We start from the raw sequence: 13,176 nt of genomic DNA, 5'->3' as shown, positions 1-13,176 counted from the left end.
TTTTGAGTTTTTTTTTTTCCCATTTTAAAAAAAATTGAACCAGGAAAAAAAAAAAAAAAAAAAAAAAAGGCTTAGCTGTAGAGGAGGGAACGTGTTAACCTGGGTCAGACTTTTCCTGAAGAACTGCCGCAGACAGAAAGCTTCACTTTCAAAGTCTACTTTATCAAAAGAATACACAGTAATATGCATGTATAAAACATAGAAAACATCATAAGCTTATAAACAACAAAATATAATTTCTTATCCACTAAGTTCTTGAATGTTGCTTGTAAGGAATTGCAGTCCAGTTCTTGTGTTTCTTCTTGCACTTATTTTCCACAGCATATTCAGTCCTCATGTGTCCACAAGCACGTCTATTATCTGCATCACAGAGTCACAAAGTGTCACAGTCCTGGCAAAAACACCAAGTCAACACAACACTTGACATCTTGTTTGACATCGTCAGACGAAAAAGGTCCACTTGGCACTGACCACGTCTCTTTGCATGTCTTTATTAAGGCCAGTCCAACATGTAAATCTCTCTACTGGGTGCTTCCTTCACCTGATGTGAAGGTTATGGAGCTAGACAGCACACTGCCCACTTAAACAGCAACAATGGCAAGATGGCTGCAAGCAGCAGGCCTCATTAACCCGCTCACAGGATCATTTGTCAGGTCACCGACACAAAAGGGAGTGTGCCCTGTCCTTTTGAGAATTATTGTTAGCATTTTGCTGATGCTGCTGCAGGTTCAGGCATTTAGAACTGGATTTATGTGAGCTCTTCTTTTTTTCTCCTAAAGTTTGTTACAAAAAATAAAAAAGAGTGAAGTATCTGGAGTCCCTCTCTTTGCAGTGCCTTGCAAAAATATTCAATTTCCTTGTTCACATTTTGTCTCTTCAGAACTACAAACTTCAATGTAATCTTATTGGGATTTGCTACATAGACACAAAGTGGAACGTGATTATGAAGCGGAAGGAAAACGACGTGAACTTTTCTATTTTGGCTACAGATTCAAAACTGAAAGATGTAACCAGCTCTCCTTTCCCCGAACCGTGAGAAATCTTCTAAGTAAATGGAGTACATATGCACTTAGGTGAATCTCATTTCAAACTCAACAAATCTTCGAAAGCCTTAGAGATTTGTTGGAGACATTAGTGAACAAACGGCATCCTGAAAGCCCAAGGAATAAAGCAGAAAGGTCACGGAAAAGATTGTAGAGAAGGTTAAAGCCGAGTCAGGTTATAAAACAATATCTCAAGCTTTGAACTTCTCACCAACACGTTCAAGCTATCATCTAAAAATAGATATAAGAACTGCAAACCTTTCAAGACATGATCATAATCAGACAGGTAGAATAGAGATTAGAGGTCGACGAATAAATCTGGCCTTGAAGGAAGAGTGACGAGAAGAAAGACAAACAGCATCCTTTGAGCTTCACAGCAGCGAATCCTGGAAAACTGGAAGCAACACTGATGGTGCTTGCATTCTGTTCATCCATAGCAAAGTACAACACAACAAGAGGTAGAGTTTCACAATAAAACGTATTATTATTGTTATGTTTGAGTTGCAGATCTTACATTTCCTTTGTGCTAAAACCAACAACAGGGAAGAAGATAAAAAAGAAACGTGTAACCCCTTAGAGAGCAAGTGAAGGAGTTTGGTTTCCATAATAACAGGCTGCTTTCTACTCAGTGTGGAGCACTTTGACAGATATCTTGTATCTATTGGCCAAGCGAGGATCTGTCGCTGTGCAACTGCAGTCAAAGTGCAACAAATATCGACTTTAAACTGAGTGCAACGCAAGCCGTGCCGAGCTGCTTGCACTTCAGCGCTGAGGGAGGAGATGCAGTGCATTGGCGTTCGCTCGGCGCAGGAAAAAAAAAAAAGAAGAAGCGAAAAACGAAACATTGTTGCGTGGAGCATGAAGCACAAATGAATGGATTTCAGAGGTTGGTGGAGCTGATGCTGCATTCGGTGTGCAAGTCCCTTAATAAATTCACGTTGCAAAAAGCCATGAAGGGAGCAGAGCAAATATGTGAAAGCAGGTGATTTGGCCAGTTAAAGACAGAAAACATTTTAGTAAAAAAGTCTGACAGACCCTAAAACTGGACATGATTGCTTGAAACCCGACATGGTGGTGGAATCATCATGCTTGGAGTCCCATACTATAACGCAGTTAGCAAAAATGGATTTTCTGGTGGGGAAAAGCTCACGGTAAAGCTCAGAGAAGTGAGTCTGATCTCTTTTATTTTTAGTAATAGCAGAGTGTTGTCTACTGGACAGGGAGAGATGCTTGCACCATCCTAACAGCAACATCAAACTTGTTCAGGGCAGAATGTTATTTACAACTATAATTGCTGCAAAAAAATGGCTCAACGTGGATTGTTTTCCTTGTACTGCATATCTATGGACCGCTTTTTGTTGGTTTGTCACGTAACATCCAGTTTTTGGATGAAACGTGAAGAATAGCTGAACTGGTATGAATACTTCTACAAGGCACTTTGCGTTCATTGTCACCTTGACTTGTTCACTTTCTGCTGGTTGTAGTTTTCTTTGCTCCTGCCAGTGGGATGGGAGTGCATATGGTGATGTTAGCAGTGCTCTTGCATTAAAAAAAGCAGCAGGCAATCAGAGGAATCAAGGCTGCTTCACACTTTAAAACAAACACAAGTCTCTTTAAGTTAAAATGTGTACGTTGTAGACTTCTTTCTTTCTTAATTATATATTTATTTTCATCTCTTCAGCTCACGCAGGTCAATGTGTCCCCACTTTAAGGGATTGAAACCTGTTCTGTTTATCCCTTTCATCCTCGTTTGTGCTGTTTTGTTCTTCCATCAGGACCGTGATCAGAATATTGGACATCTTTTTTTATATATATATATATATATATATGTATATATATCAGTCATCATTCTTCATAACCTCCTCCTCCTTCTCCCATTTCTTTGGGCCAGAGTTCACCCGCCTTTTTGTGCTATTTGCACAAAAACTGGTCCACGAGAGTCGTGCAGCGCCGGCACTTGACGTAGCAGCACCAGTGGAACTTGCAGTGGCAGCGCTCGTGCTTGTACGTCTTGAACTGGTCGTACCCTCTGCCGCAGCACATCAGCTCGCAGCCGTCCATGCCCTCTGAGGTTTTGTTGCAGTAGCGGCCATGCGTTCCCAGTGAGCCCGTGGTTTCGTTCCGGAGACAGTAGTCGGGGCTTGTGTCAATGTAGACCATGTCTTCAGGTGTCGGGTTGTTGAAGCGCTTGTCTTTCAGCTCCAGCTTCCCCTGGTAAAGCAAAAAAAAAAAAAGGAGGGAAGAAGTTTGAGTGATACAGCTGGACAGTGGACCACCAGAACAGTGGTCTGGACTTTAAATAAAGTGAGCGTATCAAGTCTAGTGTATCTGTTTAGCACATTTCACCAATAAAGCATTCAAGTAAATGTTTGTGGTCACTACATATCAAATTAATACCTTGCGTCCAATCTGCATGGCCGCAGCACTGTCGTATTTCTCTTTCAGAAATTCTCCGACTCGCCTGAAGTCGGCCAGCTGAAGCCAGCAAGTTTTCAGACTGCAGGACCCGGAGACTCCGTGACACTTGCAGGAGACATGCGCTTGGTTGTAGACGGCCTGGTGAAAGACAGACGTTCATGTATATCTGTAAATAAATCCTCCTACCAGAAAAGAAAAGAACCAGCATGACGGCAAAGTACAGAAGACTGAATTCTTAGTTTCAATACTACTCTGCTACCATCTAGTGGTGGAAATATGCAACTACAGAATCCCTGCGACTATTTCTCATGTCAACATCCCAGACTGTTTCAGAGTCAAATTTACAGTATAAGGTCTTTTGAATGGAAATGACTAATAAACTGTATATATAAATATATTTACATTTACCCTGAATTTTCACACACTTAATGGAGATCCTTGCTAAAACACAATGTCACAACAAAATGTTATGTTGCCACCACACACTTTTGGGTATTTTATGGGAAATTTGTCTGATAGTAACCATAAATTAATGAATCATTGCGAAAAGGAATGAAAAAGTCTCCTGGCAAACTCTTAACAGAGTGGTGTATTTGTGCAAACAACCATTTTTGCTCAATAGAACCACCTCTTATCGCAATTGCAAGTCTTTTGGACCTGTTTGTTGTGTGTTTGGTCTTCATAATGCTGTTTATTCAGTAACATTTTAAAAAAAATGTATCCTTCACAGATTGTGCAATCAAAAAAGCAGTTGATTGCACAGTATTTTATTTTGGTGCATCGGTGAAAAAGGGTACCCCACTTTCCACTGACAACCCTAAATACTAGTGTTATCAAAGTTGCATTGTGGTGGCTGAAACTTTCCTTTTTCTCAAGAAAGATTGTAAAAAAAAAATGAACATCTCTGCTTCACTTCCTTCATCCTTAGCTAACTTTAAAACCACAAATCAAACATTGGAAACATTTGACGTTCTGTCATGGTTTCCCCCCCCCCCCCTCAGAAAGCCTGTAATTTGTAGGATGTTGCTGCGTTCTGAACATATGGGTTTGTTTAAAACAAAACACAGAACAGGAAATAGAAGATTTACGGTCTCTGCAGCAGTAAACCTTGCAGCTTTACCAGGTCACCTAAACAACATTTAATAAACAAGCCACATTAAAACACCCCTATCTTAAACACCCACATAAATTACGCCTGCTCTCATTGAGCGCTGCACAGAGTTTAGTGTGCAGCAGACGAGCTACCACACATTTACTCCCTGAATCATTTACCTCCGATTCCTAATTTCCCCTGACGCTAATGAAACCCATCATTCTCTCTCCTCACGTTGCCTGATCTCAATTACCTTCTCACCTCCGTTAACCTCTGCATCCCAAACACCTCTGACCCCTACGTCCCACCTCCTACCCCCTGCTTTCAGACCTCTACTTTACTACCCAGCAGGCATAGCACTCGGCACCCTGCAATCCTGTGATCCGACCCCGGTGACCTCCTCAGACAGCCACGGAAAACAGAGGACAATGGTATTTGTTATTAAGGCTACACGCGTTTGGTGGTTTAGCTCGAGATGTTATAACTACAACAACTTATTTCTCCCGTGAAAAAAACACTTTTACCACAAAACAGTAGCAGCCAGGAACCCCATTCTGTCCAATCAAAGCAGGCATCTGTTTGTCCAGCGCCGTGGTGAGGTATTTGGTGGGTCATGCCTGCTGGGCACAGTGACTCTGGACCTTCATGGTCAGTCATCCATGGCGGAGACATGCTCTCTGTGTCAAGCACAATAGGTTTTACTCAGTCAGGGTTAGTGTGAGTGAGTGTGTGTATGGGTGTATACTCGCCCGTGTCTGAAACACACAAGGACAGAAATGGAGAACACAGGCTGCCTTTTAGTGCCAGGCTAAGCTATGAATGAAGTGAGAAGTTAAGGGAAAAAAAAAAAAAGCCAACACACGTCCACGCTTCACTGGCATTGTTGGTGTTACTGTATTTTAAAAGAGAGTCTTTGTTTTGACCCAGCTGTAGGAGAACTAGATGATTACATTATAGTTTTCTTTGGCAAGTTCTCAGTCTTACCAGTAGATTTAATTAATACACCGGCTCAAGAAAAGCATTCCCACAGCATGATGCTACCGCCACCTTGTGTCACTGTCAATCTGGTATGTTTCTGGTCATGTGCATTGTCAGTTTTCCTCTGGATATGTTTTTCAGGGCACTGCAACCGTCACCCGTCTCATGTCGTTAATGATTCTTACTATGTGCAGTGATGATTTTACACAGATTGGGAGCAGAAATGTGTCTGTTTTAGATCTAATACACAGGCATATATATTTTTTTAATCTTCTGTTCTTTGTTGAAACATTTTTTTCCACCTGGGTTCCCATTATGGCCTGGAGTTTTCTGCAGTGAGTTTGTGTGTTTACACCCTGGCTTTCTCCATATTATCCAAATGTTCAGTGGTCTCTCTAAACTGTTCATAAATGCAAGTGTGTGTTTGTGTCGCTCTGTTGCCCTCTGATAGTGAGTGAGGTTGCTTACGTGCTAATCTGCCAGACGGGAGGTTTTTCAACAGAATTCACATAATGAAAAACCAAACTGAGGAATATTTTTTATGTTAAACAGAAAGCTGAATGAGCATCTAGTTTTGGTTAGTGACAATCGGTCAAGTTTGACAAAGATTCCTCCTTTGATGTGCGTCTCTGCCTCCAGCCGTCAGCACACACAGACGACCACACTGCTCACTGTTCTCACACACACACACATGCACGCACACACACACACACACACAGGCAGACCTCTCCATCCTCTACAAAGACTCTGTGGTTTGCCTTGTTCAGCCAAGCAAGACAAATCCCACTTAGGACAAACCAGCGTGTCCTCAGAAGAAAGACGGAACGGAGGGATGAGGAGAAGGAGAGAAACTGTCTTCCTCCCCACCTTTTCATCTCCCTCTTCTCCTCTCTTCCGTTTCGATGGACAGACGACAATGAAAGCGAAGGATCAAACAGGAGAAGGAAGGAAAAGTTATTTCAAAAGAGTGTGCGTGTGTGGAAGCATGTGTTAATACAAAGCTGCGGCAGTATATCTTCCTCCTCATACTTTCTTCTATAGCCCCAACGGGACCGTCGGCAGAAACACAAGCTCTCCAGACCCTCACCTTTGACCTCTGACACACACAAACCTGGGCTCACTGTCTCTCACACAAATCAAACGGGGCATTTGTGCATACACACATGCATGTCTCTGTCCTGTAAACAGCTTAAACAAAGCTGCGGTGGAGATAAGCGGCCTGCACCCAAACAGGCGAGGCGGATAGTTTACGACTAAAAGTGCAGATTTAAAAATACGCGACATCTTGCAAACGTGCCATGAAATAGATCCACCAAATTTCATGTTCCCAATAAGAATAATAATAATAATAATAATAATGTTGACGTCCAACGTGTTGCATCTGTCCGTGTTTATCCGTGCATGTGTGTCTGTGCGTTAAAGCGCTGGAATGTGCCTTGACCTGGGCGACCCAGCTAAACTCCAAGGGCGTTAGCAGTTGTACCATTTGCAGGTTCCCAATAAATAACCGACACACACACACACAGACACACTCGCAGTGTGTGTCAACTTTGACACACATTCCTAACAGACATACAGATATAGTATGCGGGTAAAAAGAGGAAAAACACATTTCCCCCAACAAAGTTCCCACAGCAGAACAAAAAGTGGCGGTGTGTGTTGGGTTCGTCATACCTGTCGTCCCGCTTCGTTGTTGTGCAGGTTCATGAGCATTCGGGCGTACTCTCTCGACCCGCGCGGGTAATTCTTCTCCCGCTCCTTGGCATCGACAAATTCCCGGGCGAATCTGTAGCCGTAATGCACGTTGTCGCCGCAGCCTCCCCACAGCCAGTCGCGCGGCAGGTCGCGGGGCCGGGCGGCGCGGCTGCAGCCACACGTGGAGAGCTCGCCGTCGCGGCACGCCCGACTGATGGCGTTGACGACGCCGGCCGCGCTGATGGCGTACGTGAATGCCGTCTCCCTTGAGCCTGGTGGAGTGAAAAACGCGAGACGTTCTTAGATTTCAAAAAACGACGCGAGGTGCAATTCTGTCGCTCAATGTTTTATACGTTACATATTACCATCATAAGACTTCCAGTGCATCTTATTGCCATTTCTACATATTGCAACCAAAATCCATCTCTTGTTGCATGTTTATCAAGGAGCAGTGATTGCTGCAAGTCATTGATTCAATGCAATTGGCTGAGTTTACTTTGAAAAAAAAAAGTTTCTAACTGGTCTGAATAATAAATTGAGCTTGACTGTTTTATAACTAGGATCAATTGGGAATGTATGTAACCCACTTTAATCTCTGTGGATGAACTGAATTTACTATTTTTTGGTGAAGTTTCTTCTGTTGCGAGTTTGAAGTGGAAAAATAAACTAAGCTGATATAAAACCGAACATGATGATTTATGTGGCTTGCTTTTGTATCTACACCTTTTTACCTGATACATCGATTTGTTTCAGAGATCACAAAATAAGAATATAAATAAATATAATTAACCCCACAGGATAATGCTGCAACTACAGAGAGGTGGGATTTTATTTAGTTTTTCAAAGAGGGATAAATACATAAAAACATCACAGTTTTCATTTAGTTATTTGTAAAAAAAAATAATAATAATAAAAAATATATATATATTTAAAAACCTTGTTTCTCAAACATTTCTGTGACAAAAAACCCCTTATTTCTTTTGAAATTTCTAAATGTAGTACAGAAACCTAATAAATAAATAAATTAATTTGCATGTGATGTGATTAACTCTCAGTATAAATAAAGCTGTTCGGTGAAGTTTGTTAGACAATGTTAGTGAAGAAACAGATTTTAACGTAACCTGGAAAAGAAAAACATTTGCTACTCCTGGTTTTAAATAACTTTATTTCTGCTATTAGTTTAAAGATGAGCTTCTAAATGCCTAATAAGTGACTGGGCCTGCAAATTAGCCTTTGGCTAGTGGGCCCATAGACAGGACAATAGCTTTAGTTTAATCACTTCAATAAAATAAAGTTGAAAAAAGTATTTAGGTAATTGTTTTTTTTTGTCAGTCAACTTAACGTAAAACCTTCAAAAATATATTTGGTATGCTAACACTAATAAAACATACATATTTTCTTGACTCTACCTGAAAATTGATTAGTAAAGGAAATAAAAACAGAGTTTCAGATTTACGGATATCTAAGGACTTGTGTCTAAGTGCCCGTTATCAATTCAATCATTCGATGTAAGCAGATAATTTAAATCAAGCCACACATGATTTACCACTTTTGCACCTTGTCCATGTTATTGATCTCAGTTTGCGCATTGTAAAAGAAAAGACCACCAACTCTCCATCTGCATTAATACACAACCACTTAAAAAGCAAACAGAGAAGATGGGATCAATATGCTGACAAGTAGGAGGTTAAGAAACCTGAATGTCAGTCATTTCCATAACAATAACAAACAGCATCCTGACTTGAAGCCACATAGTTTCCAGTTTTGTAACTTAAACGTCTATTCTGGGGATAAAATCATGCTCTTAATTTTAATAAATACCAACAACTTGGAAAGGACTAATCATACCCTCATTTAAGCAATGTGGAGCAGCACTCTATGACCTTGTGGCTGTTAAGTGGTACAACAACTCAACAGCAACTTTAGGTTCTAATTGAGGCGCCCTCCAAGCCATGATTCCCCGGGTGGAGAGCCATTACGCGACGCTTTATATCAAAAAAGGTATACCAATATAAAATATGAATCTTTTTGGTTGAGCTTCCATTGCAGATTTTCTGTTGGAGTATTTAGTATTGTCTTGTAAGTAGCCAGCTACTTTTATGGACCACAGTATGGACTGGAATCAACACAGCCAGCCAGCCAGACAGAAAGGTATGCATAAAGAAAAAAAGAAAAGAAAAGAAAACGAGGCGTGCGAGCCTTTTTTATTATTCGGTGCGCTTTTAAAGAAACAGTTCCCCCGTCAGCTTTATGGGACTGTGGAGACTCGACTTCAAATAACAGGTCCGGATCTGCCGGCTCGATGCTAGCTCATCAGCGCATTTCAAACGGAGAGCAACAATGGCTGCCTCACACCTCCGTATAAACCTGGAGGACAGAGCCCACCGTCAATACGGAGAAGCAGAGAGAAGGGCAGCAAACACCTCAGCTCTCGGACGGACTGACCGCCTGCAGCGGATTTGACACTTACTTGTTGATTAGACGTTTCCCACATCGCCTGCTGGGGATTTAAGCGAGCTGGACACGGATCCGGGATCGAAACTAGCAACAGAAACTCATAATACCGGAGATAAAACGCTATTTTTGGGGGGTGGGGGGGTGTCACCCTCGAGCGTCTTTACGCATGACTTCCGTCGATGGTGCGTCGCGTTTTGCGTTGAACTGAGAACCTCCTTTATTGCGCCTGCGCAAAAGTGGTTAACTCAGCGCTTTTGGTCCAAATTTTTTATTTGTCATAAATATAGTTGGTGAAAAATAATACGATTGGTAATCAGAATAATATTGACAGGAAAGCAATTGGAAGTTCACATCTTAAATTTGTTGAATTACTGGGTATTTTTGTTTTTTATTGTATTTATATGGCGCAGAAGGCGATTCTTTTGGACAGCTTGTGCATTATGGGACAAATTTTGACATTTTTTAAAATAAATTTTGTCTAAAAGTCTTCCTCTTCAGCCTTCCAAAATACATGTGTTTCGTCCAGGGAAGGTATTTGTAAAGCACATGTTCAACAACAGGACATTTCAAAGTGATTTACATGAAAGGACTAAATGTGGTGAAATGTTTATGTTTTGAATCCTTATAAAACTCTGGTGTGCCCTCACAAAGGTAGCTAGTTCATGTCTATTAAAAAGAATACGTTTTCTAAACAACCACATGATGCTCTTGGGTTTTTGTTACCCTGCAGATTGAAAAAAAAAAAAAAAACCAGAGGAAAATTACAGTAATACCTCCTTAAAGGAACCTCAAACCTGTTGTTGCCTTGAATTTTAACACATCCAGCATGAAAGACTCACCAATGTGCATGACCCGTCCAAACACGGACGTGCTGTCCACAGTGCTGCAGTTCCACCTCCTCTGTTTGAACTGGTACTGGCACTCCTTGATGCCCGTTCTCGCTCCGTCTCCGATGTAGCTCATGTGGTCTTGGTACAGCTGGCACAGCTTCCTCTGACTCTGCGGGGCCACACAGGAACATCAGCCGGGATTAGCAGAGATTAGTTGCCTAATGGCTCGACACTCCTGAGCGGTCCCTGTGGGGAGATTCCCATGCATGGAAACTCACCTGTGAAAGGCCAGAAAGCTGACTGCAGAGAGGCTGAGCGCCGATGATGTACATCTCGGGCCGCTGGATCGGGGTCAGACCTAGAGACCTGAAAGATGTGGGGCATTTGAAGTTGAAATCTGATTAAAAGTGGGAATGCAGCTGAGACTTTGGTATGCTGGCAGCAGAGCACAAAAGTCAGGCGCAAATTTTACTGGGACAAGTGGGCTATAAAACACAGATAAATAGACTCCTGTGGAGAACATCTCTACAGCCACTATCTTTATTACTCCTTGGATTCCTTCCCTTTGACCTCCCCCACCCCCCAAAACCCCCCTCACTCCTCAGCTCAGTACAAGAAACAAACCATCTGCAGCTCACTCATGTCATGTCTGCAACATCATTTCACGAATGTTCATCTAATCCTATAGCAGTTTCTAAAACAAGTGTGGATAAAGCACCCTGTAGGTGCAAGGCTGTGCCATTTGGGAGGCCAACCAGGGTAAATATTGTGACAGAGCCTTCACATTTGTTCTATTCAAACCCAGCATCCAACGTCACAAAAAACAAAAAACAAAAAAAAAAACCCGGATCCCCAAAAAACAAAAACAGCTGAATGAATGCATCTTAAAATAAGAAAACAACAACAAACGGACGCGGAACATGGAGGGGATCCATCCCCAAATTATGCGTCAAACGACGCTCCAAATTATAAATCACATTCGAAGCACATGGGCGGATTTCAAAGCGGCATCTCCAGTTATCAGTCACTCACCACCACGAATTCGCCTCCACCATCAGAAGCTGGGAGCTGCAGGCGAGGACGACGCACGCCAGCTGCAGCAGATGTCGGACGGCTCCGGTCCGTCTCCTCGGGACGGGCCTGTTGTCCATGATTGTCCGCCGCGGCGCCGCCGAGCAGCCGGTGCGGGGCAAAGTGCTCTGCTGTTGAGACATGGGTGAGAAGGGTCACCGCGCGTCCTGCTCCGGCTAATTAATGGAGACGGTGTGAGTTCGGGTCCAGCTCACAAGTCCTCTTTAAGTGTGCCAAATGTTCCTACTCTTATCAGACTCTTTTTGCGCAGTATACAATAAGCCAGAAAAAGAAAAAAAAAAAATCCCAAGTTTATCCCAAGGTGTCAAGCAGTTGATCATCTGAAATCTATCGGAGGTGGAGGGGGAAAAAAAAAATCCACTTTCGTTAGATTCGTTAAATGAAAACGTTGTGCGTAAAACAGTTTATTAGTCCAGTTTAAGCCTTCTTTTATCAGCAGACAAATAAAACCAGCCAATGTGTGACATGCAGAATCCAGCTGTCTGGTTTGGACAGTAAAATAAAAATACACATATTAACAAGGATATTAAAATCTGAAAAAAGGTGAGGAGCCTGCTGCCTGTCCTTCCTGTCCCCCTGCAGCTGCTCTACCGCTGCTATCGCTCCCATTCCTTGTTTAAGTTTAGACTCCTCCTCTTTTTCGCACCCCGACTTCAGGCCAGAGCCGCCTCCCCCTCCTGTCACCACGTGAGAGGAGATCAGATGAACAACTGGAAACCACACACATCAGGGATCTGACACATCCATCTACAAATGTCTGTGTATTCTGGTCCCCCCCCCCCACATATAACCAAAAAAACCCGGAATAAATTGAAGATTTTATTCAACACAAGAGTGGATAGAAAATGGTTAACAAATATCGCAAATGTGAAAAGCGTGACATGTATGTGCATTTACATCTTAATAAAATACCATGCTGTGGGGTTGGACTTAAATCTGTTTGCTTATTAGGTGCCTTCTGAAGGTTATTTGTTGAATATTTTTAGGGGTGATAGAGGAAAAATGACTGGTCTCACTTTTGTATTCTCGTTTGTGAAATATTTTGCAGGAATGTCCACTTATGGATCACGCTTTAATCGGCTTTTACAAACAGTATGGTTGTGACTTTGAAGGAAAACACATAAGTTGAGAGTTTTGGGTTTTTTTTATTACAAATTTAAAAAAAAAGATAAGAAAAGAGTGGTATATTTAGTCAGCAACTTCCATCCTTGAGTAATTCTGTACTGCAACTTTTGGATGTATACTTGTTACAACCCACCTGAAGCAAAACGTTGAATTACTTCCTTTGTGAAGGCCTGGTAATTAAGCAGTCACTTGATTCAGATGTGTTGGAGCAGAGATTGATCTGAAAGCTGCAGAATAGAGGCACTTTAAGACTTGATGCTTTAATCTGATGGCCCCTTCGCAACACGGCAGAGGCAGTGTCATGCTAAGGATGTATTATTTTCCTCCCACTTTCTTGCAACACCCTGCGTTGGTTTGTTGCGTAAAATCAAGATAAAGTAGTCTGGTTTATGGCTGCAACATCACAAAATGTGAGGTGTGAATATTTTACTGAGGTCCTGTAGAC

At 42.1% G+C, this 13,176-nt stretch overlaps 1 protein-coding gene and 1 long non-coding RNA gene across 3 annotated transcripts in view; both read right to left on the bottom strand.

Annotated features, from left to right (window-relative positions):
• Positions 1 to 141: 141 nt before the first annotated feature.
• The window catches only part of wnt5b (wingless-type MMTV integration site family, member 5b), a 78,138-nt gene continuing 65,103 nt past the window's right edge, over positions 142 to 13,176 (bottom strand). The window contains exons 3-8 of one of the 2 annotated variants that reach the window (XM_015056676.1): positions 11,547 to 11,716; positions 10,793 to 10,880; positions 10,524 to 10,683; positions 7,207 to 7,499; positions 3,441 to 3,599; positions 142 to 3,254 (exon numbers count right to left, since the gene is read on the bottom strand). In XM_015056676.1, coding sequence (XP_014912162.1) covers positions 2,955 to 3,254; positions 3,441 to 3,599; positions 7,207 to 7,499; positions 10,524 to 10,683; positions 10,793 to 10,880; positions 11,547 to 11,665 — 1,119 coding nt within the window. In that variant the 5' untranslated portion in view covers positions 11,666 to 11,716 and the 3' untranslated portion in view covers positions 142 to 2,954. Of the gene's footprint in view, positions 3,255 to 3,440; positions 3,600 to 7,206; positions 7,500 to 10,523; positions 10,684 to 10,792; positions 10,881 to 11,546; positions 12,379 to 13,176 lie in introns of those variants that run through there. The other variant, XM_015056675.1, reaches the window with a different exon arrangement.
• On the bottom strand, positions 8,546 to 10,506 carry LOC106962323 (uncharacterized). Its single transcript, XR_001427957.1, has 2 exons — positions 9,698 to 10,506; positions 8,546 to 9,594 (listed from the first exon to the last, which is right to left on the bottom strand). It is a non-coding gene; the product is annotated as an uncharacterized LOC106962323 (long non-coding RNA).

The sequence above is a fragment of the Poecilia latipinna genome, unplaced genomic scaffold (assembly GCF_001443285.1).
Source record: "Poecilia latipinna isolate Pla-1442-1.1 unplaced genomic scaffold, P_latipinna-1.0 Scaffold1399, whole genome shotgun sequence".
NCBI classification, from domain to species: Eukaryota; Metazoa; Chordata; class Actinopteri; order Cyprinodontiformes; family Poeciliidae; genus Poecilia; species Poecilia latipinna.
This window is presented reverse-complemented; position numbering and strand designations above follow the sequence as displayed.